Raw genomic sequence first — 24,677 nt, forward strand, 5'->3', positions numbered from 1 at the left:
TCGCCGCGCCGCGGGGCGGGCGGGCTGCGGCGCATGCGCGGCGCGCCGGAAGCGCGCGCGGGCCGTTCGAGCGCCATGGCGGGAACGGCGGCGCGCGGCGGGCCCGGCCCCGACCCGGCCCCGGGGCACCGGCACCGCCACCGGCAGCGGGCAGCGAGCGGGGCAGCGGCCTCGGGCGGCAGGAGCCCCGGGACGGGCGCCGCGGGGAGCACGGGCTGGCCGAGCGGCGGGTGAGGGGGCCCCGGGGCAAACAGCGCCCCAGCCCGCGTGTCCTGGCTTATTTTTATTAAATTATTAACGTAGAGAGTTTTAAAATGTATAGCTGTTTATATATGTGTGTGTGTGTGTGTAGACATATGTATGCATATCTATACATACATGTACATATCTATACATAAATGTACATATCTATACATATATACACACACATACGTACATATCTATACATATATATATATATATATATATACACGTCTAATGCGCGTGTGTATACATAAATACCACATGCTGCGTTGCATGTAGTATGTATTGTGTCTACAGCGTTATAATCCGAGATCACCCCGTTGTTTGTTTTACGGTGATTAGTAGGTATTGGCGTGTTTCAGAATGGCAGTCCTCAAGGTTTAAGCAACGTCCGTCTTACAAAAGCTGTTTTCCTGGTCTTTTAAGCAGCTGCATAAGGTATTTTTGAAGTTGTTAATGTTTGGTTCGTGTTCTCAAAGAAAAGAAATGAATAACTTGGTAGGATCTTGTGGGCTGTCCCTGCATTTGCATGGGCACAGCAGTCCAGGTGGTAATGCCTCCATCCTGCCTCTTGACATAGCCGTGTGACAGCTGCTGCGTTTTCCCGAAATTCATGGCAGCTCTCTTACAGGGCACTTCGTGTAAAAGCAGCTTCTTGCTCCTCAGTGCATGGGTTGAGGTTTCAGGCTTACTGTACCACGCTTCTCTGACGGATCACAGACCACGTGTAAGACAAGAAACAAGCTTTCTGTAAAGAGCTAAAATAATTCAGCCCATCTGGGACTTGCAGTGTTTTTCCCAATGTATATTTGGTTCTCAGTGTTCATGGGTGTTTCAGACCAGTGGAGATGCAGATGCTGCTGTGACCTAAGTTTCTGCATTTCGTTTTTGCAGCAGTGCCCTGTACTTCTCTTCCAGCAGCGATGACGAATTTGAGATGTGTAAGTAATGACACGTTAGTTGGTGTTATGGAGAAGGTAAAAATTGCACATTTCTGTCTAATTAGAGCGAAGCATTTTTACATGTTCCTTTCTTTCACTGCTTGTGCTGCACAGCAGTTCTCTGCTTGCAGTGCAGTCTTGGTTTCAGTGCCACAGGGAGTGTTCTTGAATTGCCTCAAGTTTCACTCTTCTTGCCTTGCATTATATTTTTCTTGCTGCCTCAGTTTTGTCTGTTCCCTGTCACTCACTTGCTTCCTTTTTAGTCTCCGGAGACTAGAAAGCTGCTGCCAGCTTTGAGGAACTGAGAGTTGGAATTATATGTCAATGTAATTAGTTTGTTTTTTGAGAATACTTTATACCAAATTTTTACTAGCTACTACAAACTTCTAAAAATGCGTAACAAGAGACACAAAACCTTGTTCTTAATTAATCTTTTTTTGTTTCAGTTTTAGCAAGACTAAAAACTCCGAAATCTGTTTCTAAAAAGGCAGATGCAAGGTGGGTGCTGTCATTAATGAATTTCCTGTGTTCACATTTTAGTGTTCTGTATAATATTTACATTTTACATATTTAATCAGAATAGAGGAAAACAGTCTAAAGTTTTATTGATTCATGGGCCAGTCTAGGAGAGAGTGCAGACAGACCTGTTACATCTCCATTTATGTTCAGGGCAAATGTAAAGTGGAATATTTGGAGGTGCACATGTTCTTGCCATTCCTATTCATGGATGCAGTTGGTGACATTTGCTGTGAGCAGCTGATAATGTTCTATTGGCTGGCTCTTTTTGGATTGCTGTTTTAATAAGGCACACGTACTGCTCTATTTTTCTGCTTGCTCCTGCCTTTATTCCACAAAATTTGCCTTTTTTTTTTTTTTTCCTTACAGTTTGAAAGACTTCATTGATGACTCAGATGATTTCTTCTTGGACTTGAAGGTGAAAAAGAGTACAACCAAGAGTGGTAAGCAATCATCTATAATAAAAAAAAATGAGAAGATGCTTTACTGTTCTTTGTGTTTTCCTATCTTTCAAGGGATTTCTTCAGTGTTAAGACAAAGGCAGGTCTCCTGTATGCAACTCCCAAAACCTCAAACTCTTTCTTTTGAATTGCAGCACAGAAAGATCTTCAGACCTCGAAAAAGCTGATGACTCCTGGAAAGAAAAACACTTGCTGCCAGGAATTGCAGTATCCAGACTCTTCAAGTGACACTGAAGATTCTGTCTTTGTAGACAGTCCGTGGCATAACCACCAAAGAGATGGAGTGAAGGACTTGAAAGGGAGTCAGAAGCGCATAAATCTTTCACCTCCGCAAAATCGGAAAGATTCCGTTTTCAAAGGCAGTCCAGATTTGCTTGTTAGAAGGAAAGAAAGAAGCTGTGAAAATACAGAAAATAAATTGCCAGCTGTGGCACTAGGACATGGTGCAGGGGTGGAATCAGAGAGCTCAGATGACAGTTTTGGATCTTTAATGGAACGGATACAGAAGCGAAGTCTACCCCGTAGACGTGTCTTAAGCACAAGTAGAACTGTCTTTCAGCCAAGCACAACAGGTGAGCAGTCCTGAGCTGACTTGCAGTGGTAATTGCCTGGCTCTTTGCATTTGTGTGGCACCAACCTCTGAGGTGCAGCCCAGCACCTTGCAGAGGATTTTGGTGCAATCAAAAATTACTCCTCTGAGCATTCAGAAAATAGCTGTGCTATCAAGATGTAAATTTTTCAATGTTGCTTTTTTTTTATCATTGTAGGCACTTTTCGTTTTTAAAATTATTCGGAAAGCAAATCTGGTGGATCCTTCTGGTGGTTTCTAATGATTCTGTGATTTCTTTTTTTAATGTATGCTGTGTAATCCTATGGCTCTTCCTGTTGAACTAGAAAACATCAAGCCACCCTGCAAAGATGCACAGCCTGTGAAAGGGGAGGGAGTCAAGACACCAAAGCCAAAATCCATTTCACTTCAAGAACCACCTTCCTTGATAACAACTCCTGCAAGAATTCCTGGGAATGAATCAGTCAGTGGCTCACAGTCAGCAAAGACAGAGAGCAGGTGAGTGTTTCTTCATTGTTCCTGTGTTGTAGGACAATTACAGATGGACAAAGAGATGCTGATCATTTTTGCATAGGATAATGTGATTCCTCTGCTACCTAGAACTTCTACTAATTTAGCATTTGTTCATGGTTGAGTAGCTGGAAACCAGGGATTTCAGTCTCCAGTATGACAGGGAGGATGTAAATGATCTCTGCCGAGAGGAATTGATGACAAATAAATCTGACAAATGTCAAATCTTCTTTGTAAATGTTATCTCTCTTGCTATTCCTTGTCTTGTATAGATAGCATGTGGTGGCTCTACAGATTATATATATCCAGCTGTTTACCTCTGAAAACATATCAAAACTGATTCTATTAGTAATTCATGCCTTTTAAACAAGAGTGTATTGTATAATGATACAGTATTTAATCTGTATCATTATAACTTGGAGAATTCATGTTTCTTTTTCTATAAGTGGATGCAGCTTTGGCTTTTCAAAAGAATGCATTTTTCATTTCTAATAGCTGCCCTTATTATGCCTCCTAGCCATGTGCTGTTTCCTTTAATCATTTTTTAGTGGTGCATACAATACCAAACCTTTAAATGATATCTTTAAAAGGTCACAATGCCTGCAGCATTGGAGTTAGTAGTCCTGGTGAAGTATCTGCTTCTCCTGAAATATTTCCTGAGCATTCCTGGACTATCTTTCTTTCTCTGTTTCTGAAAACACACCTTTATTGTGATGATCATGTTAGAGCTGTTCATATATTGATTAAATTTTGGTGTTGTTGTGGCTCGCTGTGTCACAAAATCTGAGTCTCTTTTCCTGCTTAGGAGCCCTCATAATCTGATTTTGTGAATTAATGAAGTAACTGCAGGACTGTTGCAACAGCTCTGGCCCTTCATGCCCTCAGAGGGGTAAGAGGACAGCCATGGGCCTCATGAGGGCAAGCTGGTGGAAAGAGTCAGGAGAGGTTTATGCCACTTGAAGCATCCCTGAGATCTGTACTGGCTTTCAAGTGGCCATTATTTTCCCCTTTGTTTTTCCATATCTCTCTACTTCAGCAAACTGCTTAATGGCTTTTCTTGCAGGCTCAGGGTGTGTTCAGTGCCTGGCTGTTTCTTGCAAGATCTTTCAAATCCAGCCTCCCACTATGTGAAGTATTTCAAGAAAAATAAAGAGGAGCTGGCCCAGAAGCTCTACAGACTGTTTAATAGTACTATCTTTGAGCAGAAGGTTGGTTTCAAAACAAGAACTACCATTCTAAAATGCTGGTTAATATGTTGCTCCTCACTTTTTGATGTGATTGCTCTTTATCCTCTTCAGATTGTAGAAGTTAAGATTTATAGCAGTGGGTTATGTTTTAATTAGTCCACGCAGTTTCTTCAGAAGAGGTTTGTCACCACCATGGTGCAGCAGTTTTCAGCTTGGCTTTGCTTTCCCAGCTGCAATGGAAATGCTGCATGTAATCTGTGTTCCTTCCTATTGGATGTTCATGTCTGCCCTTCTGGAACAGATTAAAAAGGTGATCCTTCACATGACAGTTTAGGGTGAGCATAAAGCTACAAGTTGTGTTTCAAATTTAAAGTTCAGTTGCAGAGAACTGCTGTCTTGACCTGGGATCATCATCTGGTATACTGGGGACTCCAATGAGAGAAATGTCCTTGAAAGGAAGGGTACTGCTCTCAGTAATTCCAGTGGGATTTCCCCCAGGAAGGAAAGTGAGGAAAGTGTTTTTTATGCAGATGATAAAAGAGTGATGAGCTGACAGGCTGAGGTCACGATTTCACATAAAACTGAGCTGAACAGACTCGTAATTGCTGGAGTAGAGTATCTTGCAGCCCAGTGCTTAAGCCCTGTACCTGAAGGTACTTGGAGGTAAGATAGAAGGAACTAAGGACTTCTGTCTCACCCTGCATTGTGAAACTCCCATTGTTGGTTACAGAAAAACTGATGGTGGGAATAAGAGGCCATGGAGGGGAGTTGGCATCTTAAGTGTTAAGGGCACCAACAAGAGACATCCTGGACTGGCTTTGCACTAAGTACAAGGGGAAGCCAGAGGGCCAGAGGGTAAGAGAAGAGGTAGGAGAGGGGAAATGACATGCACTGTTCTGTTTTTCAGTTACCAGAGAACATGGTAATAATCTGGAATAAGAAAATGAGAAAAACAGCGGGGTATTGTGTAACGGGGCAGAGGGAAGGCCCTGAAGGGAAGCGTTACGCTCGCATTGAACTCTCTGAGAAAGTCTGTGACTCTGCAGGTAGGTCTAAGAAAGGCTGTGTTGATTCTTCTCAGAGATAAAAACAAATCTGATGCTTAAGAGATCTGGAACTGGAGCCTGCTTTGAAATTTTATATTATCTTGCATAAATAAATACATACATGTATGGATTTATCCACATTCCACAGCCCTTCTGAGAGGCTGGGCAAACGTACAAAATGTGAGGACAGAGATGTAGTCACACTAACTGCAGTATTGTTTATATTTCTTAATGATTTGAACACCTACAGGCTAGGTGTTAGACTCTAATTCTGCGTTATAATGGCAGTCTAAAATCTGACTTCTTCCATCACAGCAAGACACCTTGTTGGTAGTATTTAAAGCTGGAATAAAGACAGGTCAGTGCCAAATTAAGTTCTGTTATGTGGTACTGCGATTTTTATTTCTCCCTCATCCCCTCCCAGTATTGGAAAATGAATCATAAAATGGTTTGGATTGAAAGGGATCTTAAAAACCCTTATACCAACTCCCTGCCGTGGGCAGAGACACCTTCCACTAGAACAGGTTTCTCCAAGCCCTGCCCAACCTGGCCTTAAATACTTGCAGGGGTGGGGCAGCTTTAGCAACCAAACAAAAAAAACCCCAAACAGATTAGATGTATGGGGGAGTAACTAGGATGCAGAACTGGGGCTGATCAAAAATTGGAAATGCACCTTGTTTTGGAGCATTTTATCTTATCAAGACATTGGTAGTTTTAACCTTCAAAATAAAACTTGAATCTTAATACTGAATGAGTGTCAGAGGCCTAAGGCAGTGAGCAAAGGTGAGCTTGCTCTTCCCCACGCCTGACTGATGTTTCTTTGTTTGCTTTACCCCGAGATCGCCTTCGGGACACGCTGATCCATGAGGTTTGCCACGCAGCCACCTGGCTCATCAACGGCATTCGGGATGGACACGGGCGGTTCTGGAGGTTCTATGCCAACAAATCAGCTGTAATTCATCCAGAGCTGCCAGTGGTGACACGGTGCCACAGCTACGAGATCAATTACAAATTCACCTATGAGTGTGTTCGGTGCAAAGCTACGTGAGTAACGTTTTCCTCTTGCACGTGACTGCCTGTTGACTTTCTAACTTGTCAGCCTCCCGTGTCTAGAAATCAGGGTTCTCTGGAATAGTAAAGCAATTTCTTGTTCTGATGTTTTCTAGAGCCCACAGAACCTCAGTAGTGATTTCACGTTTGTTTCCAGGTGGTTTCATTTCTAGTTCAGAGGTCAGGACAGGCAGAAATGTCATCTAAGGACCAGTGGTGATGAGGGAAGGTCTTTGGGAAGCAGTAAGAGGTACATACCTAAGCTTTGAAGGAACAAATCCTCATAAAAACTGGGCACAGAATATTGGACAGTGATTAGATACTAGATAAAACTACCAGAGGAAGCTTCCAGCTTATAGTCCTGATGACTTTAAATTATAACTGCAACCTCACAGATGTGAGCAGCACCTGTGATGGGAAGGACTGACACTAGGGCACAACCTGTAATAATGACACCATTTATGGTTTGTTTTTTTTTTTACCTCAGGATTGTATGTGTGACTCTCAGAAGTACTAGAAGGAAACACCTCACATACCCTGACGTGTTCATTAGGACTGTGCAATGCAGTAGTTGCTTAGATGCAACAGAGCATTGAGGAGATTTTTTTATTAATGAGGTCTTTGAGGAGAAACCCCAAGAGGCCGTTGATACGTGCGTTGTGGAGGTAGTTGGAAATGTTGTAGCACTTCGTACTGGTAGTCTGAGAGTAGAAGAGACAGAGGAAGGAACCAAGCTGAAAAGGCAGTGGAAAAAGTCCCAGGGTAGAGAAGTGTAACAGAGATTTGATTGTACCACTGTGAAATGTACTGTTCCCTGTTCTAAAATACTGCCTCAGTATTTTAGATAAATACTAATTCTAAAGTACTGCCTCAGTCATGTGACCTGAGCAGCAGGGAAAGGGGCCCTTTCCCAGGAGTGCTGGTTTTTGCCTTTCAGGATCGGGCGGCACTCGCAGTCCCTGGACACGGCGCGGTTCGTCTGCGCCTTCTGCGGGGGGCAGCTGGCCCTCCGGCAGCCCCCGGGCACGGGGGGCACCCCTGCCAGGACACAGCTCACGCCCTTTGCCAAGTACGTGAAGGAAAACTATGCACTTGCTAAGAGACAGCAGCATGGGCTGAGCCACGCAGAGGTCATGAAGAAACTCAGTGCTGATTTTGCTTTGAAAACCAAGCTGGAAGATTCCTTTTAGTATCTCAGTATGCCTCCTTTCTTGGTGCCACTTAAACTTTGTACAGAGAGTAGTAAAAGTTCTGAGCAGCACTTACACACAGCATGTCTTCAGTGACTCCAGCGAGTAAGGGATGTTCTGTTTCATCTGGGCAGCTGAGATGCTGCGTGTGTGCTCAAGAACTGCTCTGTGTGCATCTGGCTGGGATTGCCAGAGGCAAGCCAGTCCAGGCCCACCAGCCCAAGTCCTCTGACTCTGAATGACTCCAGGGCAGGAAAAGGGGCATATGCCCGAGTTGGGCTTCAACATGGGTTCAGATATTCTCACGTGTAGACTTTCCTGAGAGATCCTTGGCTGTTCTTGTTAAGTGGTGGGTAGATGATGTCTTAAATCCATTTATAGAATATGTGAGTTTCTCCAAAGCCCTTTAGCCCTCAGTAAGTAGTGTACTTCTATAATTGAGATTTCATAGAAACTAAAATAGATGCAGAAGGTCAGGTTGGGAAAAGCAGATTCCCCAAGAATGAGGAGGTCTTGTCATGGTTTAAATCTTCCATATAAAATGTAACTGAATGTGTGTTATAGTGTTTGTGTCTTCTCTAAGCAAATTGCTCAGGAGCTTAATAATTTTGATAATCAATAAATGCCAGTTTGATACAAACTCTTGCAATGAACCAGGCTGCTTTGTTTCAGTTTAATCATGGCTGTGTAGGAATACAGAACCCTGGTACCAGCCCAGCTCTCCTGGCTGTGGATCAGCACAGTCATTAGCATCCTTTGGTCACTGGGATTACAATCCAAGGATCCCCATTCCAGGAGGCCCAGGGCTGCTGGGTTATCTCCCAGGAGCCCTCATGAAGCCTGGGGCCACTGACACACCACCCTCCCTTCTCTAGCAACGGTGAAGGTAAGGAGCACTGGAACTAGAAACCAACAGCAAAAACAACAGCACAAATCGCTGACTGTTCAAAAACTGATTAATTACTGATTATTCACAGCACTCCTAAGGAAAAAGAAAACAGTAGTGAGCAATATATTTCAAGAAGTTCTGCTCTTAGGGCATTTGCCAGTAGAAATGTAGGAAGATTGAAAAGTCAAGTCTGACAAAGCAGTGGGGTAATGGGGCTTCCACATCTGACAGCACTTTACAGCTGCTAGTCAGTACTGGCTGTCGCTGGCAGGGAGTGCCTCTTCCTCAGCTCTGTCACTGTAACTGTCCCATCCTTTGCTCACGTGGGACAGATTCACAGGACAGAACACAGATGAGGATGTACATGATGGGGGACACTGTGAAATGGAACAGCAAGAACATTTAAAGGGATAAATTCAACTAGAGCTACTTCATTCCAGTCTTAGGAAATTTCTGCAGTTAAGTTGAGCATGGAAGAACTAGTGTAGACTAAGTGTATCTATGAGTTCTCTGCCCAGCATCTCAACCTTCTTCCCTCTGGGACGGAACCACAGCCCTCTCACCGAGCCAGCAGAAAGAGTTCATTTTCTAGAGAACCTCAGTGCTGGGTGCACACCAGCATTACATGGAGGAAGAGAATACAGACTGGCCAAAAAACGCAGGCACTGGCACTTGGTAGCATTCATTTAATTTTTACTCCCAACAGCTCTAGCTTTGGAATTCTTTATTTGGTTTGACATATGCTAAACACTGATCTGATGTCAAAGATCTTCCGGGTCTGTTCCCAAGCTTCCCTCCCACCTCTTACCTGCCTGGGTGAATGACCAGTGATCCCCAACATTACTAGATAAAAGATCACGGTCAACCGAAGCTACTAAGAGAAGGCAGAAGCTGGCAGCATCAGATAGGACAGCAGGGACACACTTTTCCCCTGTAACCCTGTTCCAGGCTCCTGGAATACATGTAAAGCAGTAGCACTTCTGTCAAAACATAGAGGGAGAAACAACAGGTTCCCCAGGTGTGTGCTCTCCAGAACAGGAGTCTTCAGGTGCTGCCCAGCCCCACCACTGAGCCAGAAGTGCAGCAACTGCAGACACAGCATTGCTTTGCACCAAGCTGGGGCAGGTAAAGTCCTGATCCTGGAGCTGTGCTCTTTGCTGCAAGAGAAGAGGCACAGCCAGTACCTTCACTGAGGCAATGCAGGGCCACCCTTCAGCCTGGAGTAGTTCTTGAAGATTTTTTCATGTCACTTTCCTGAAGGGTCTGCGTTTCCTCCTCACTCTAAAGCAGCAAGTTCCTCCAGCAGCTGCTCCTTCTCCTGCTGCAGCTCCTGCACACGCTGTTTGTTCTGCTCCAGTCTGTCCTCGAGCCACTGCAGCAGGGGCCCACTGATGGCAGACATTTGGCTGCAGAGGTTCTTTGTGAACACTGCAAAGAGCAACAACACATCATGCCAGGACAACACACAAGAGACTCGGTGTGCTACGCCACCCCCAAAGCCAACTGGCAGCCAAGGAAACCCTCCAGCCTCCTGGCCATGGCAACCACACAGGAAGGTCAGAACCAGCAGCTTCCAACAGGGAAACACCATTTCGGTGTGACCCAGGCAGGGATGACACTTCTACAATGAAAATCTGCGTACAGCTAATCACTGTTGCTAATTAATTTCTAAATTTAGAAGCATCACAGAATGCCTCATCTCCTAAACGTGTGTGAATGAACAATGGAGCGATAAACTTGGAACAGAAGTGGATGAGGATTCACCGCATCGCGGTGGCAGAAGGAAAGATGTCACACCCGTGTACCACCTATGAAGTGCCAGGAGAGGGAAGGATGCACACAGCTCAGCCAGACACTGAGACTGACCCCGGGGCCTTCGGGGTCCGACCCGGCTCGCTCTGAGTCTCACAAGGACAAAAGTAAAAGACTGGAGGTGCTCTTTCCCCTCGGGACCAGAGTCCCACTTTATTGTGGAACCACTCCAAGGAAGTCCAAGGGAGGCAAAGAGGAAAAGAGATCGAGGGTCTGACCACGGGAGATTTTAAACCCGGGGCAATGGGGGGCAGAGGAGAGGGGCCGCAGTCAATGGGGTACAAGTGAGGAGGGGGAGAGGGGAGGAGCAGAGCAGGAGAAAACACCACCAACGGGCTTAGGGGGGAGGGGGATTCCATGTGGTAAGAGAGGGGAATACAAACACACTCCTCAGTGCAAAATCCAAAACCCAGCGCGGGACAACAACTAAATAAAACTATTCAGCACAACGCAGCAACACACTGCTTTAACACTCAACAAATCCCAAATGCCCTTTCCTGTTCCAACAGAAAAAATAACCTAAACAAACCAACCCCAAACAATCCCAAAGTCTTCTGTAATTTTAACCAATTCACGCACAAAGCCTGAAGGATACAACTTTCGTGATTCACCCAGGATTAGGGTGTTCTACAGCCTTTGAAGTTTTTATTTTAAGTTCCTAGTTATAATTCTGTTCCTGTGTAACAAGATTCCACCATTTTGATTCTGGGAGCAGCACCCTGGATTATCACGTGCAAGAAAGGAATCCTTACCTGAGCCATTATGGATCTTGGTTACAGAGTCAAGATGGGTGAGGCTAAGGGAAGGAAAAGAAAGCAGGTTAGGGACAAGACAGCAGGGAGTTGTGCATTAAACACAGGCTGTAAAACCAGCTGCCCACGAATCACTGACCAGACCACGGCTACACCTAAAACCTCTTCACCTGCGGAAGCCCTGCACATTCACAAGGATATCAACCTATGATCACAAAACCCCAAAATTCTGCTGCTAACCCCAGGCTTAGTTCTACAGGCTTCAGTAAGTTCCACAGAGGCACAGGAGCTGCTAATCCTCCTTAATTTCTGCAGCTTTGCTAAGCTTTGGTAGTCTTAAGAACAGCAACAGTAGAACAAGCCAGCGAAGGAAGCCTTGGAGAAGGGCAGAGCCCCAGGGCCCTTACCTGTGAATTCTCCTGTAGGCATCCTGTTCTTCTTGGCAAAGGATCTTGGGCAGCTCCACAGCTGACTCCAGACACACCTTCCCAATGGTTTCATGGGGGACAACATGAATGGGAATTTCAATCCTTTCATATCTGGAAGGTTATGAGATATAATTAAAAGCAGCAAACAAAAAACTGACTTCTACAACCTTGCAACAGTCTGTCTAAGGCCTGGCAGTGCTGCACATCCACTTTTGGGAACATATGCCAGAGCTGACAGGCAAAGGGAAGCATTTTATATCCACATACTTGTCTTGAGTTTGAGTTTTAGTTGTAAGGTGCAAACCTGAGGCCGGGGCCCTGAGCGGGCGGCCGCCTCCTAAAATTCCGAAGGGCGCAGGATGTGTCCCAGACCCAACCTGGCACCACCTCAAACTGGGCAGCCCTGGCAGTGCCAGGCACCTCCTGCAAACTGACAGCAGGAGCCTGGGCTGCTGAGTTCTGCTTCCCATGGAAAAGGGCTGGTGTTCGTGTCCAGGGGCCCGGCCCCGGGCTCAAACTCTAGAGCTGGAAGCAAAAAGGTGGTGCTACACAACGAATTGCAGCACAAATCCACACCCTGGCCTCAAATCTTAAAAGAATAAATTATCTAGCCTAAAAGAATCACTCCTAATCTTCAGCTTCTCTTCCAGCAGCCTGCAGGAGACCCTGTGCAGGCATCTCTGTACATTTGCTCCTCACAACAGGCTGAGAAGCCACTTATCAGAGACAACCCAGAGAAAGGAGAGACGAGACAAAATACAATCAGATGTAATATTCTGTACTCACTCTGAGCTCTTCTGGGCCTGAACAGACTGGAAACAGGTATAGAGAATTCTGCCTGTCTAAGAGAGACAGCAGAAAGTCAGATTCCAAAGGCAAAAAACATCTAAAAGGCAGAGACACATTCCTTTAGGAAGGTTTTGATAGAATTCCAGATGTGTTGCTGTGATTTGCTTGCTGAGGTGCTTAAGGCATACACTGATAGACCCTTTAATGATGAAAAAACTCTTCAGCAGCAGCTGCCTGGACAGCCTAGACCCGACTGCCAGCTTAACACACGTGACACGCCTCCTGGAGAGGCTGGAAGAGGGGCAGAGCTGTGTGTGCTGGGCTGGACACCTGAGGGAAGAGCCCAGGCCCATTTCAGAGCACACTCTGCAGCTGCTGCTGCAGCCCCCTGGGCAGCTCAGAGCAATCATCACTTGTTCTCCTGCCCGTGGCATCACAGTCCAAACCACTCCCACCGTGCTTGCCATGTGCTCCCAGCACAGCTCTGCCCTTCCTGCAGGCTGCACCCAAGGACTTCAGCTCTGCCCTGATGTTTCTCATGAGCCCCTGGAGGGTTCGTTGCCGTTTTTCAGTTGCCTACCTTGGTGTTCTTGTCCTCGATGAAGCAGGAAAAGATCAGCCCTACAAACCCTTGGTCCATCATCTGATACATGGCCTGTGTGCGGACATCTGCGGGGACAGAAACGAGTGAGAGCTGCCCTGCTCCCCTGCAGGGCTGGGAAGTGACCTGCCACCTTCTGAAGGGTGAGCTGGAATTGGGCAACAAATGGCACAAACTTTGTGTTTATAGCCTCACTCTGGGTGACCTGAGTTTAAATAAAGAACTCGATCCAATAGCAAATCTTAGAAACAGAAGTTGAGCTCACGAGACCAAGACATTTTCTCACAGCCAGCCTGCTGCCACAGGTCACCGTGGAGTCAAACACATGTAAGGTACTCAGGTACTTCTTTTATGAAAGTTTTCAGCTATGCATCAACAGCCACACAGATCAGAAATCATCGTGGCAGGCCCAGGATCCCCACAGCCTTTTTTTGCTATTGCCCACACCCAAGGTCTGGTTTTTGCACCTGGAAGAACAGCAGCACCAGCAGCAGCTGATCTGTGACTCCTGGGTCACATCTGGGTCCTTGGAGAGCACACACAGCAATGGGGCTGCACTGGCAGGGGCCCACCCAGACAATCAGGGAGCGTTTCAGACCCAGAGCTGCTGCAATGTGCACCTCTGGAGCTCCAGTGCCAGGATCAGCAGCTGCAGTTTCCCCCAGAGCCCAGGCCAGGGCTGCTCTTACCCACGTGGGAGGGCCACACCGTGATGTGGGGGTGGGAGTGGTACCAGCCCACCACCCTCATGGGACGTCCTGTCATCTCAGCCAACCTGTGTGGGGGTCAAGGAGCCTTTGGAACCAGCAGACACGGGGGAGGGCTGTATGTACAAGGGAAAACAGCAGAGTTTTAAAAGGGTTTCCTATGAGTCAACAGAATTCCAGATCCTTCTGGAGGGGTGGTAACAAACAGTGCAGGGAGCTGATGGGAGCCTCTTCCCCAGCACCATCAGGAGCCACAGCTGCAGAAGCAACTTGGATTTTGTTTGCACGTGGCAACAAACAACGTTTCAGCAGCTGTCCAAAGCAGCATCCCTGAGTGTGTGCAGGGAGAGGCTCCCCAGTGCAGCAGCTGGAGCCTTGCTGACCTTTCCTCTTCCACTCAGCCTCCCTGCTGAGCTGCCACCCCCTCCATAAACACACTGCAGTTTTACCTGCAGTGCCCAAATACAAAACAATGATAAAAAATTTGTAACACAACACCACTGCAAGCGCTGGAACCAACGAAGACTCCAGGGAAAGGCAAGAGCCCACGGCCAGCCCAGCCCTCCCAGCTGAGCAGCTGCAGGAGGGAGCAGCTGACAGCCTCAAGCCAAGTGCAGGCCTAAAATACAGCCCTCGAGAGAGCTCTGAGGCAAAGCCCTCCACGGCGAGCCTGCTGCTGTCTCTGCTGAAGGATATCTCTGCTTCGGTGGAAGCAGCTGAAAGCTGCTCTGGTGAGATCTCCACACGGTCTTTCCTCTTGTCAGAGCGCCGCAGGATTATCACAGAGTGGATGTGGACGATTCGGCTGGTGTCCACCTAAGGGCAGAGGGGAAATCAGTGATTCCTCTGCTGGAGAAACAACCCGCAGGGCACGGCCGGCTGCGCCGAGCATCGCAGGGCACAGGGGCGCGCCGCAGAACGCAGGGGACGGGCACAGGGAGCTTTCCTGACTCTCTCAGGAGCCGAGCTACGCACAGGGAGCTTTCCTGACTCTCTCAAGAGCTCCGACTCTCTCAGGAGCTGAGCTACGCACAGGGAGCTTTCCTGACTCTCTCAGGAGCCGAGCTACGCACAGGGAGCTTTCCTGACTCTCTCAGGAGCTTCGACTCTCTCAGGAGCTGAGCTACGCGCAGGCGGCTGCCAGGGCTGCAGACGAGAGGGGTGCCGGGCTCGCTCCCCGGTCACGGCCCGCGCCCCGCCGTCCTGCGGCCCCGCGCAGGCCGCAGCCCGCATAGGCAGCGCCGCCACCCGCCCCTCCGCGGGGCCGCCCCTCCGCGGGCGGTACCTCTCCGATGCAGAGCCCCATGACCTCCTCCTTCTCGGTGCTCAGAGCGTGGTTCAGGCACACCAAGAACGCGTCCGCCTCCAGGTGCACCGCCTGCACCGCCATCTTGCCGCCCCCGGCCCGCCTGCCCCTCGCCCCGCCCCCTCGGAGAATGAACCAATAGCAACGGCCCCCGCGGGCCCTCCCAGCCAATCGGCGCAGCCTCCGCCGAGGCGAGCGGTGCGGCGCGGCGGAAGGGCCGTGCCGCCCACGGGAGCGGCAGCGCCGGGGTTCCGCCCGGCGGCCGATGCCCGCGGCGGACCGGCGGGGGATGGCAGGGCCGGGCCTGGGCGGGACGGCCCGGCCCGATCCGGCTTAACCCGACCGGGCTCGGCCCCGGGCCCGGGCCCGGCCTCCGGGGCCTGCGGGCAGGCGCGGGGAGGCGGCGGGTCCGGGGGGCGGGGGACGGCTTTGCGCGGCGCACGCGGCGCGGCGGTCACGGCGCGGGTGCAGGTAGGTCATGGCGGGCCCGGCCGGGGCGCGCCCGCCGCACACCCGGGGCCGCCCGCCCGGCCCCGCGGCCCGGCCCGCGGGGGGACGCGGTGGCCGTGCCGATGTGCCGATGTGCCGCGCCCTCCTCCCGCCCGCCCCGCCACGGCCGGTCCCGTCCGACGGCCGCGCCACACCCCCTCCCCTCCGGCCCTCCCTGCCCGCCTTGGCCACGCTGCCCCCCCGCTCCCGCTCCTCGGCCCGGCTCTTGTGTCCCTTCCCTCGCCCTCCCCGCCTCTCTGCGTGGCTCCCCCCGCATTATGTCCATCTTTTTTGTCTTCCTGTTTTTTTTTTTTAGATCCCACCAAAGCTCGGCCTGCCCTCCCCACGCTGCTGGACAGCCCGGCTGGTCGGTGAGCATCTGCTACCCCTCAGTAGGTCGGGCAGAGCGGAGCGTGGAGTCAGAGGGGCTTGCTCCAGGCAGAGTAGAGTCCAAACCCCCAAGAAGAAGCTTTAGAGTGTCTCCACATGCCCTTAAGTCACCAGATCATCAGATCCCCGAGTTGTTGCCGGAGCTGGGCTGGGTTTTTCGGGGAAGGCTCAGCACCCTTGTAGCCCTGAGGTGTGCAGGCAGCTCTCATGCCCCAGCAGAAGGCCAGGCTAGCCAGCGTGGCTTTGGGGCTGTAAGTGTGTCAGCAGAGCACTGCTGAGCCTCAGCAGTGCTTTTCCTTGGTGCCTGAATGGCAGCTGAACTCCCAGCTGCGTTTTAGAACAGAAGGTGATAAAGGGTGGAGTTTATTCAGCACGCTGACCTTCAGCTCTGGGTGGTCCAAGCAGCGTCTAGAGCAATTTCTGTCACCGCTTCCATTAAATATTTTAATGTACCCAACTTAAAACCCAATAAATTGTCGTGACTACAAGCTGCATTCCTCCTCCTGGCCATTTTGACATTTATCCATATATTGTGGCTCAGAAATCCATCCAGGTCCCAGAACAGTGTTAAACTTCTAAGGTTGATGCTAAGGTGGACAGAACATCTGCCAGTATTATTGCTGTCTGTGGGGATTGGGATTTGAATCTCCCCAAAACAGCACTTTGAACAGCTCAGCCTTCTACAGCTATGCTGATGGGAATGTTAAAGTCTCAAAGGAATGATGCTGCAGTCCTGCAAATTTAAGCTCTTGGGGTTTTTGTTGGTTGTGTTTTGTTTTTTTTTTTTTTTTGATAGGTACAGTGTAAGAACTTGGGTTTAAAAGTTGTTTAAAATATAAGTAAGCTCTCTTCTCCTTCCACCCATGCCTTCCTTCAGGCTTTCTTTTTGCTTTCTAATCAAACCTGCAGCAAATAAGACACTGTATGTTTTCAGGTGCACTGTCTGAGCGCGTGCTTGTGGAATCTCCAGTTCCTTTGGTGTGTTTGGGTGCTGCAGACACTTGTCCCACCCCAAACCCCATTCCTGTCCCACCCCAAACCCCGTTCCTGTCCCACCCCAAACCCAATCGACGGTTTTGCCTGACTCAGGATTTTCCATGTGGCAGTACCTGGGCACCTCCCCAGGCCAGACTGAGCCTTTCAGCTCTGCAGTTCTGGGGAGGCTCGGGGCCAGTCAGTGGGGCAAAGGGTGAAAACACACATTAACCTCTGCCCATTCTGCACAGTGTCCTCTGCATGAGACCTTGCTCTGTTGTCCTGGATCTGTCATCGCTGCCATCTCCACTCACCATGAACACAAACGTGCATGTTGTGCTTTAGTCCTGCCACCTGCACTTCAGCCAGGCTGAACCAGGGCACTCTTTGGGTAGGAGACCTTCCAGGAGAGCTTACCTGCAGCAGGAAACACAGCACACTTACTGAGACATATTTTTCTATGACTGGAGCCTAGTCTTGAGCCTTCTGGTTCTGACCCGTAAAAATTCCAGCTTTGAACGGAACAAAAGCAAGTTCTTGGGCATTTCCTATAGTTTTGCAGTTTACTGCAGAGTAGGAGAGTATCCTGGCCGAATTCCACCTGGGGTGATTATGTTCAGCTGACTGAAAATGATCAGTGGCAATTGCTGCATTTCGCTGTTGGGCAGAGTTCCACACGGGTTTAAATTTGTAATGTGGCTTAGGTTAAAGCAGAAAGGAAAAGAATTACAGTAATGTCCCTTTAACCTTAATTCCTGAAGGCCTTGTGAGGCTTGTCAGACTGCAGTCACGTTCCTCCAAATGCCAGTGATCCAGCTGGTGGGGCATTCCTTGGAATGCCTGTCCCTTGTCACAGGATGGCAGCCAGAACAGCGGTGCTTTGTGTAGGGCACATGCACATCCCCGCACATCGAGCAAGGAAACTAACAGAATGGGTGGAAAAAAGAAGTACTAAAAGAGCACTCAAAGTTTTCTTTGTGACGGTGCTGTTCAGGCTGATCCGTGGTTGGTGTTTTGTTCTCAAAAAGGCTGAGTGCTCCTTTGGCTCAAAAAGGTAGAGAAACACTGATGTAAGATATGGAAGGCATCATGGAAGAGTGTTTTCTGTTATATATGCACCCTAATGTATAACAGTTTGTTTTTTTCTCTTCCTGACTTTCACTCCTTTATTTTGTACCCAGATTTTCTTGCTCCTGTTTGAAATATGCCTTATAACCTTACAAGTTTTCAGAAGACCACTGTGTTTCACTGGGATAAAGAATATTTCATCTGCTTCATAGCAGGAGGATGTTGTATGTGTTACAGCTTAACTTTGTTCTACTTTGCACCTAGATAAAGGATGAAGACTGTCTGTACCATTTTGATTACCTCTTCTAGGGTTCAAAGAGAATCATTTCCCCTGACCTCCATTTGCTAATGGCTCAGCTTGATCTAACTGGCACACAGATAAACGTGCTGTTAAACAAAAGTTACAGTAGCAGGAACCACCTCAATGGCCCAAGCTCCTCTGCCCGTGTTGGTGGCTCTCTGTGACCGGGCGAAAGCCGAGTGACGCAGTCCTGAGTGCTGCTCCCGAGGAGTTTGGGTGTGAATGGACAGTGCTGCCTCCCCTGAGAGATGAGACAAAGGATCCCGCACCCCGACAACTCGGCGAGCTCCAAAGATGAGAGTCCTGCACACCCAGCTCTGTGCTTTGCCTCCAGAGTGATCTTCGTTCCTGTTAAGCTCGCCTCACTGCTGGTCACGAGTTTTGCTTTTGGGATTTAGACCACCTCTTTTTCCCCCCCTCGTTTTACACAAAGACTGTTAATAGGACTGTTAGCGGAATGAGCAAAGCCAATACTCCCAGGGTTTAACTTTGTACCAATAGCACCTTTTTGCCCCAGAATGCCTTACCAATGCCACCCAGCACGCGTGTCCCAGCGTACGACTTGGCCTGACGTTTCCGCTGGCTTAGGCACCACCTCAGCCTCCCGAGGTGACTTTTAGGGACATTTCCGCACGTAGCATCTCATCCAGCCAGTCAGACGCCGCCTGGCTGCCGGGTCCGGGAGCTGTCTCCGTGGATGTGCTCAGAGCTAACGAGCCCACGTGTGCACCCCGCGGGCCGATGCCGTCCACCTGAGCTGCGGGAGCGCCTGAGGGATGGCACAGGGAGGGGAGGCTGGCGCTCCTCCCGTGCGGCTCTGGGTGCGGCGCGTGGGGGTTTACTGCGATGAGCACCGCAAGACCTGGCTCGTGGCTGCGGAAGAGGCAAGTGTGTGCTTTGAGCTTCCCCGTGGTTGTAGCTTTGCTGTTTCAGGTGCCTCTGCCAGTAACTGCCTGCTCTGTTTGTTACTTTCCCCCAGGAGGAAGGTATGCTGAGGGCTCGGATCCAAAGAGTTCAGGTTCCCCTGGGTGAGGCGCTGCGACCCAGCCAGCTCCCCCCATCCCGGCTGCCTCACATGTGGCAGCTGTCCCAGGGTGAGCAGTACAGGGATAGTAACTCTCGCGTTTGGGAGATAGAGCACCATCTCATGGTAAGGATGGTGGCAACAATAGACCATAGTCATTCCTGTTTGTGAAGTCATTTGAGATCCTTGAGGGACGGCAAAGGACTGTTACTTTGTTGAAGTCCATTAGCTCAACCACAGTAACTGTAGACGTATTGAACTTTTCCTTGTCACTTACAGCTTGATGGTGTTGAAGAACTGCTGCTTAAACTCGTGCCTGGGGATTAACCTGGTATGTGCAGACATTACCCCTGCTTTGTACTGTGCACTGTTTACTCCCAGTCTTTCTTTGCTATGAATTTTTGTCTTTCAGGAGCAGTGGCTCTAGGAAGATGCCAATGTCTGTTTTGTACAATAAAAGGTTCTCTCTCCACTGAAATGCAGCCACCTTTGAGGTGGAAGCAGTTAAACAACACACAGCAGCATCACACAAGTGTTTAGGACAGGCAGTGAAGAGGAGTATTGTGACCAAGTGAAACATCAGGGGGAGTTCTAGGTAGGCAGAATGTAATTGCCCCAAATGGAATTTGGCCAGGATGCTGCAAAACATGCCCTAGTGATAGTGGAAACTGCTGTGGGCTGGTGACTTTTCAGAAACTGGAAAGGCAGCAGCGCCCAGCTCGGAGCAGAGGCTGAACTGTGGCTCAGAGGGTTCAGTCTCACCACCACTTTCAGTGGCACTGGTGCTTTCCTTAGAGGTCTCCTCTTCAGCTGCTGCTACCACCAGCTTTTGCTTGGCTTTTGATCTTACACTGACACAGTTACAGGTGTCACAGTTGCAGAAGAATCAACTTGAGTGTCTGAAATCCTTTTCTGATGGATTTGAACAAGATGGAGCTGTCCTCCAGTCTGGTTGAGGGTTTTTTTGGACAGCGGGAGAGGATTTCCAAGAGACTTTCTCCTGAAATAAAACGAAAAGAGCCCTTCTTGTTGGCTTTATGGCATATACACAACTGAGTTGTTTGGTTGATTATTTTTTTTTAAATGCCTTCTCCAGCTGTGGTTCCATGACTTGCCACCAAATCCTGGGTTGTGTAAAGCTCACAGAGATGGATTTCACATAAATACATGTCTCAGTATAAGGTCTAGAGATAGAAAACTCTTAAAATTTAATCAGCTCTGTTAATTTGAATATTTTTCTGGAATCTTTGTACATCCAAGTGACAAAGGACACATTTTAACTAGAGAAAAGAAAAAGGCTTTTAAACTTGGTGACATGAAACTTCCTCTATTCATTGTCCCCATCATCATCTTTTAGCCAGACACAGAGAGTTCTTGTGTATGTTGGCAGGCACCTGCAAGCAGCAGTAGATGTTTTCTGGATGATGACAGTGGGGGAAATTGGGAGCTCTTGAAAGATGTGGCTGTAGGACATTGTCTTTCCCCTACCCCCTGTAAAGAGCTCTGATCTACAGTAACATTTTCCTATCATTTTAGTTCCTGAACATGTCCCAGAAGGATCCCTGCCAGAAACAAGCCTGTGAAATACAGAAATGCTTGCAAGGTACCAAGTGTTATTTTGTCTTTGATGTCTTGATTTTTGGTGGAACTTAATTCTTTTAACTTAACCTTTTCCTTTCACGTTGAGAAGGAACAAAGCACATTAGCATCGCCTGGTTGCAAAATGAACAAAATGATAACATCTGATTTTAACAAATTGCTTTGTGCTTAATTGTAAATAATGAGACATCATTAGTATAAAGCAGAGCATTAGTAACAGTAATGTGCTTACAGTGTTCTCTGTGCTGGCAGTGAGATCCCAGGTGTATTTTTGGGACTCAGCTGTGGGCAGGGAGAGCTAGACTTTATAATAAGCTCTCTTACAGTGTGGTTAGCAAGGGAGTAGGTGGATTGCATGATAAGACTGCGGAGCTGCACCAGGGGCGTTTCAAGGGAGGTGAGACAGATTTCTGTCAGGAACACGTTAGGTGATCTGTCCTCGAGGTGTGAGATGGTCTTCATGTCCCCAGCAATTGTCTAGAGATGACCTTTAATGTCCTCATGGTTTGGAGCATTCTCCCACGAAGGACTACCTTCTCTCCCTGTACTACTGCACTTAAAAGCTGATGGTTGACCCTGTTTTGGTCCCATCTGTGGCAGTGTTCTTTTTATAGCATTTGTGGAAGTTATTCCAGGTGCTTTTCCTGTGTAGGTTTGTGTACAGTGTTGATCTGAATGGTTAAGTGTTGGCAGAGAAGCTCTTTGCTGCATGTACATGTCACTGTCACTGCTGCTGTTCATGTATTATGCTGTGGAGGTGTCTGAAGTGTACAGATGAAGCAGCTGAGTTGACAGAGAGCAAAGCAATTTTCCTCTGTAAAAATTAAAGTATAGAGTCTTAACTGAGGAATGTACAGGCACTGTACCCAGTGTGTGAGATGGAGAGTGGGAGCTGGACCTTTGGGAGATGCTGACTTCTCAAAACTCATTGTTCCAAAAGATCTTGCTGCTTCCTCTGAGAGACTGAATGCCTGCTGTAAATCTCTTTTGTGTTTTCCTCTCTGTGTGTGACTTTCAGCAATGCATCCTTGACAGATGATGGTGTGCCTGTACGTAGCTACAGTTTTAGAAACAAAGATGCAAAGGCAGAGGGACAGTTAGGAGAGCCTTGGAGTACTCATCAACTGCAGGTTATGGCAGAGAGAAATCAGCTTTCCTTTCCAAGGGCCTGCCATGCCTCTTGGGTTGCCAGCTTGCAGAAATCACCACAACCTTTTTCTCAGGGGTGATCTCTGTGTTTGTATTACAGCTCACTCACCAACCCAGTCAGGGAATTCATAGCCCAGTGATCACAGCAGTGTGGTTTGCTCATTAACCAGAAGGTGTTCACTGCTGCTTTCTGGGCTCTCCACGGGTGCTGTGTGTGTCTCACATTATGCTTCTGTTGCTTCTTTTAATCTTTTAAAAGTCAGAATGGGTGTGAGTGCAGTTGTGCAGTGGTTGCAGAGCTCATCCAAGGCAGAGGAGGTGGCTGTGCATGCCCTGTGTTTCTGGGCAGGTGGTTCTTGACTCAAACCACACTGAGTCTCTTCCTGCAGGGCTCCTCTCTGAGAGCCTTTGGCCACAGCTTTAGATAGCTGCAACTCAAGAGAGGTTGTTGTGAGCAAGGAAATGATAGAATGCTTGTAAGCAGCTGAAGAGCTGGCCTAGGTGTGCTCCCTCAGGGAACAAAGCCTGTTTCTCTCTGCAGACCTGGTGTCTCCTTATTTTCCAGCGAACAACTACCTGGAGTCCAAGTGTGAAGCTGCGCTTCAGGAGATGCGGAAATGCTGCGCTCGGTACACCAAGGGCAGATCCGTCTGTTGTTCAGGGTTTGAGAGAGAAGAAAGGGAGAGAGAAAAGCTTAAGTTGACTTCAAAAGGAATTTCCCCACCACCTCAGTAACACAATGCAGCTCCAGCAGGTGCTGGAGCATGGACTCACTTGAAGAGCTCATGTGTGTTTTTTCAAGCCTTCTTTAGACTTTCAGAAAAGCCAGATTGCTCCTGGAACACACTGTTCAGCACACCAAAAAGCATTACACAGTACCAACATATGGCCTGGTTAACAAACTTTATTTTCTGTATGAAAACATAATCTATGTTGCCTCTGCACCACACCTGTGAAATGTCAACTTGATATTTTTAGGATGCTTACCTTACTCTAATCCATCCTTGCTCTAAAAATGGAGAATTGGAACCGAGTTGTTCTGGCTTCTGGAGCGAGAGGTACAGGAAATGAGCTCAGAAGAGTGAGTTTAAATGTGAAACAAACCCATCTTGACACAACAAAGGTATTGCTGCCACCATGCAGTAGTTCCAGACAACATTTTCCTGTCCAGTGGTTCAAGCTCAAGAATGGGAATCAGGTCTGATGATTGTTCCTAAGTCTTGTATAGATCATGAGTGACTACAAGTCACTTTGCCTAAGTGCCTCACTTTTCCACTGGACAGAGTTGTTTATTTTATATTTGAATTGCCTACACGCTGCTATTTGCATGATAAAGATGTTACAGGAATATAATTTCAGGGATTGCTACAGGGATAGGATATTTTTTTAAAAAGCAATATTCATTTGAAAGATTTGACTGTTGATACAAAATTTATAAATTTATGTCTAATTGAACACCTTTAAGCAATATGCTTTGAATCCAAGTCCAGTTAAAACTGCTGATACCCAAAGGCCTGTCACAGAGCCCTGGGCTAGATCCAAGAACTGACTTAGGTGCTGCTTACTGAACAAGCAGTTGTAGGCAGTTATTTTCCACTCAGCATTCCAGACTCACTCCCAAGCCGGCTGTGTCTGGACCCCAGGAGAGATGGCTTTCCAGAAGCTCTCGGCCATGCAGCAGAATTTCCTGTGACCTGTAGGAAGAGCTCATAGACAGGTTCCTGCACCACCCTTCAGAGCTGCCTGTAGCAGGAGTCCAGGCACCCAAAGATCAGGCTCCCAACCCACTAGCCCTAACTCTGTATTAGATCTAGCCGTAAAGGACTTTTGTGCTGTGATCAAGTACGACTTACTTATGAAATAGAGCTTCTATAAACCACTGAGGTCTAGGCACAATAGTTGTGTGTACTGAAGCCTAGAAGAGCAAACCATCTGTATTCACTGCTCTGAAATACCATGGTACAAAATAAACAACTGGAACGAATTGCGGTCTCTGGTTGTTTGTTGAGCTGCAAGCCGGGCATCTTGGCTGCCGTTCACAGCCCAGAGCCATGTGAGATCATGTTTAAATAGAAGCTGCTTGATATTTTTATAACTGGGGCTGAAGATCAGAATAATGTAGGGCTTGTTTTCCCCTCCCACTGCCCTCGCCCCCAGGAAAAAACCCTTAAGACAAAACAGGGGGTTTAGTGTCCCTGAAAAGTAGGGAAAAGTGATGACAATGTTGTGAACCACCTCAAACACTAACAAGTAGCTAATTTTTCTCTTTTGTCCTACCTGAGCAGGAACAGTGGAAAGAAAGTCACTAATAGATGATAAAATATATAGATTTAGGCTTTCGTTGCACCTACGAAAAAGAAATAGCCTTGTCTCCACGCCCATTTTGAAGTTGGGTGGAACAGATTTGCTCAGCAGAGGCAACCCAGGCTGGCTACAGACCCGCCTCCTGCCCTAGCAGCACCCCACTTGTTGGGGAAGTGGGTGATTGGTGCCAGGATGATCAGGGAGAGGGATTTATTAAGGTAGCCCAGGTTACCTGCATGGATGAGGGGAGGCTGGTGCCCTCATAGACTCATTTATGTCAGGACAGACCTGTAAGATCGAGTCCAACCATTCCCCCAGCACTGCCAAGTTGACCACTCACCCACGTCCCCAAGGGCTGCCTGCTAAACTCTTGCTGCTGGTC

General features: G+C 48.2%; 4 protein-coding genes and 1 long non-coding RNA gene across 9 annotated transcripts; 3 read left to right on the forward strand and 2 right to left on the reverse strand.

Moving 5' to 3' along the window:
• Positions 1 to 75: 75 nt before the first annotated feature.
• On the forward strand, positions 76 to 8,352 carry GCNA (germ cell nuclear acidic peptidase). Its single transcript, XM_053956093.1, has 10 exons — positions 76 to 230; positions 1,138 to 1,184; positions 1,631 to 1,682; positions 2,070 to 2,143; positions 2,296 to 2,733; positions 3,056 to 3,227; positions 4,303 to 4,447; positions 5,334 to 5,472; positions 6,312 to 6,516; positions 7,460 to 8,352. Exons 1-10 carry the CDS (start codon positions 76 to 78, stop codon positions 7,710 to 7,712), a joined length of 1,680 nt encoding a protein of 559 aa, XP_053812068.1. The 3' UTR covers positions 7,713 to 8,352.
• Positions 8,353 to 9,266: 914 nt separating this feature from the next.
• BRCC3 (BRCA1/BRCA2-containing complex subunit 3) lies at positions 9,267 to 15,095 on the reverse strand. The gene is made up of 8 exons (XM_053955546.1): positions 14,976 to 15,095; positions 14,387 to 14,506; positions 13,673 to 13,760; positions 12,963 to 13,051; positions 12,380 to 12,435; positions 11,573 to 11,704; positions 11,166 to 11,209; positions 9,267 to 10,029 (listed from the first exon to the last, which is right to left on the reverse strand). The coding sequence occupies exons 1-8, from the start codon at positions 15,078 to 15,080 to the stop codon at positions 9,878 to 9,880; spliced, it is 786 nt and encodes a 261-aa protein (XP_053811521.1). The 5' UTR covers positions 15,081 to 15,095; the 3' UTR covers positions 9,267 to 9,877.
• A 344-nt stretch (positions 15,096 to 15,439) lies between these two features.
• MTCP1 (mature T cell proliferation 1) lies at positions 15,440 to 22,579 on the forward strand. Of its 5 annotated transcripts, none has more exons than XR_008433374.1 (7): positions 15,440 to 15,467; positions 15,802 to 15,856; positions 18,183 to 19,103; positions 19,199 to 19,369; positions 19,523 to 19,574; positions 20,780 to 20,846; positions 22,557 to 22,579. XR_008433374.1 is itself a non-coding variant. In XM_053955467.1 (5 exons), exons 2-4 carry the CDS (start codon positions 18,996 to 18,998, stop codon positions 19,568 to 19,570), a joined length of 327 nt encoding a protein of 108 aa, XP_053811442.1. In that variant the 5' UTR covers positions 15,806 to 15,856; positions 18,032 to 18,995; the 3' UTR covers positions 19,571 to 19,574; positions 19,656 to 19,744. The 5 variants fall into 5 exon arrangements, 1 of the variants encoding a protein (XP_053811442.1); XR_008433375.1 differs by having other exon boundaries at positions 15,457 to 15,467; positions 15,802 to 15,852; XR_008433376.1 differs by lacking the exon at positions 15,440 to 15,467 and adding an exon at positions 18,032 to 18,142 and having other exon boundaries at positions 15,806 to 15,856; positions 18,228 to 19,103.
• LOC128795048 (uncharacterized) lies at positions 17,179 to 18,828 on the reverse strand. The gene is made up of 2 exons (XR_008433377.1): positions 18,747 to 18,828; positions 17,179 to 17,267 (listed from the first exon to the last, which is right to left on the reverse strand). It is a non-coding gene; the product is annotated as an uncharacterized LOC128795048 (long non-coding RNA).
• On the forward strand, positions 20,786 to 23,975 carry CMC4 (C-X9-C motif containing 4). The gene is made up of 2 exons (XM_053955468.1): positions 20,786 to 20,846; positions 22,557 to 23,975. Exons 1-2 carry the CDS (start codon positions 20,789 to 20,791, stop codon positions 22,724 to 22,726), a joined length of 228 nt encoding a protein of 75 aa, XP_053811443.1. The 5' UTR covers positions 20,786 to 20,788; the 3' UTR covers positions 22,727 to 23,975.
• The last annotated feature ends 702 nt before the right edge of the window (positions 23,976 to 24,677 follow it).

This window comes from Vidua chalybeata, chromosome 14 (genome assembly GCF_026979565.1).
Source record: "Vidua chalybeata isolate OUT-0048 chromosome 14, bVidCha1 merged haplotype, whole genome shotgun sequence".
In the NCBI taxonomy this organism is placed as follows: domain Eukaryota; kingdom Metazoa; phylum Chordata; class Aves; order Passeriformes; family Viduidae; genus Vidua; species Vidua chalybeata.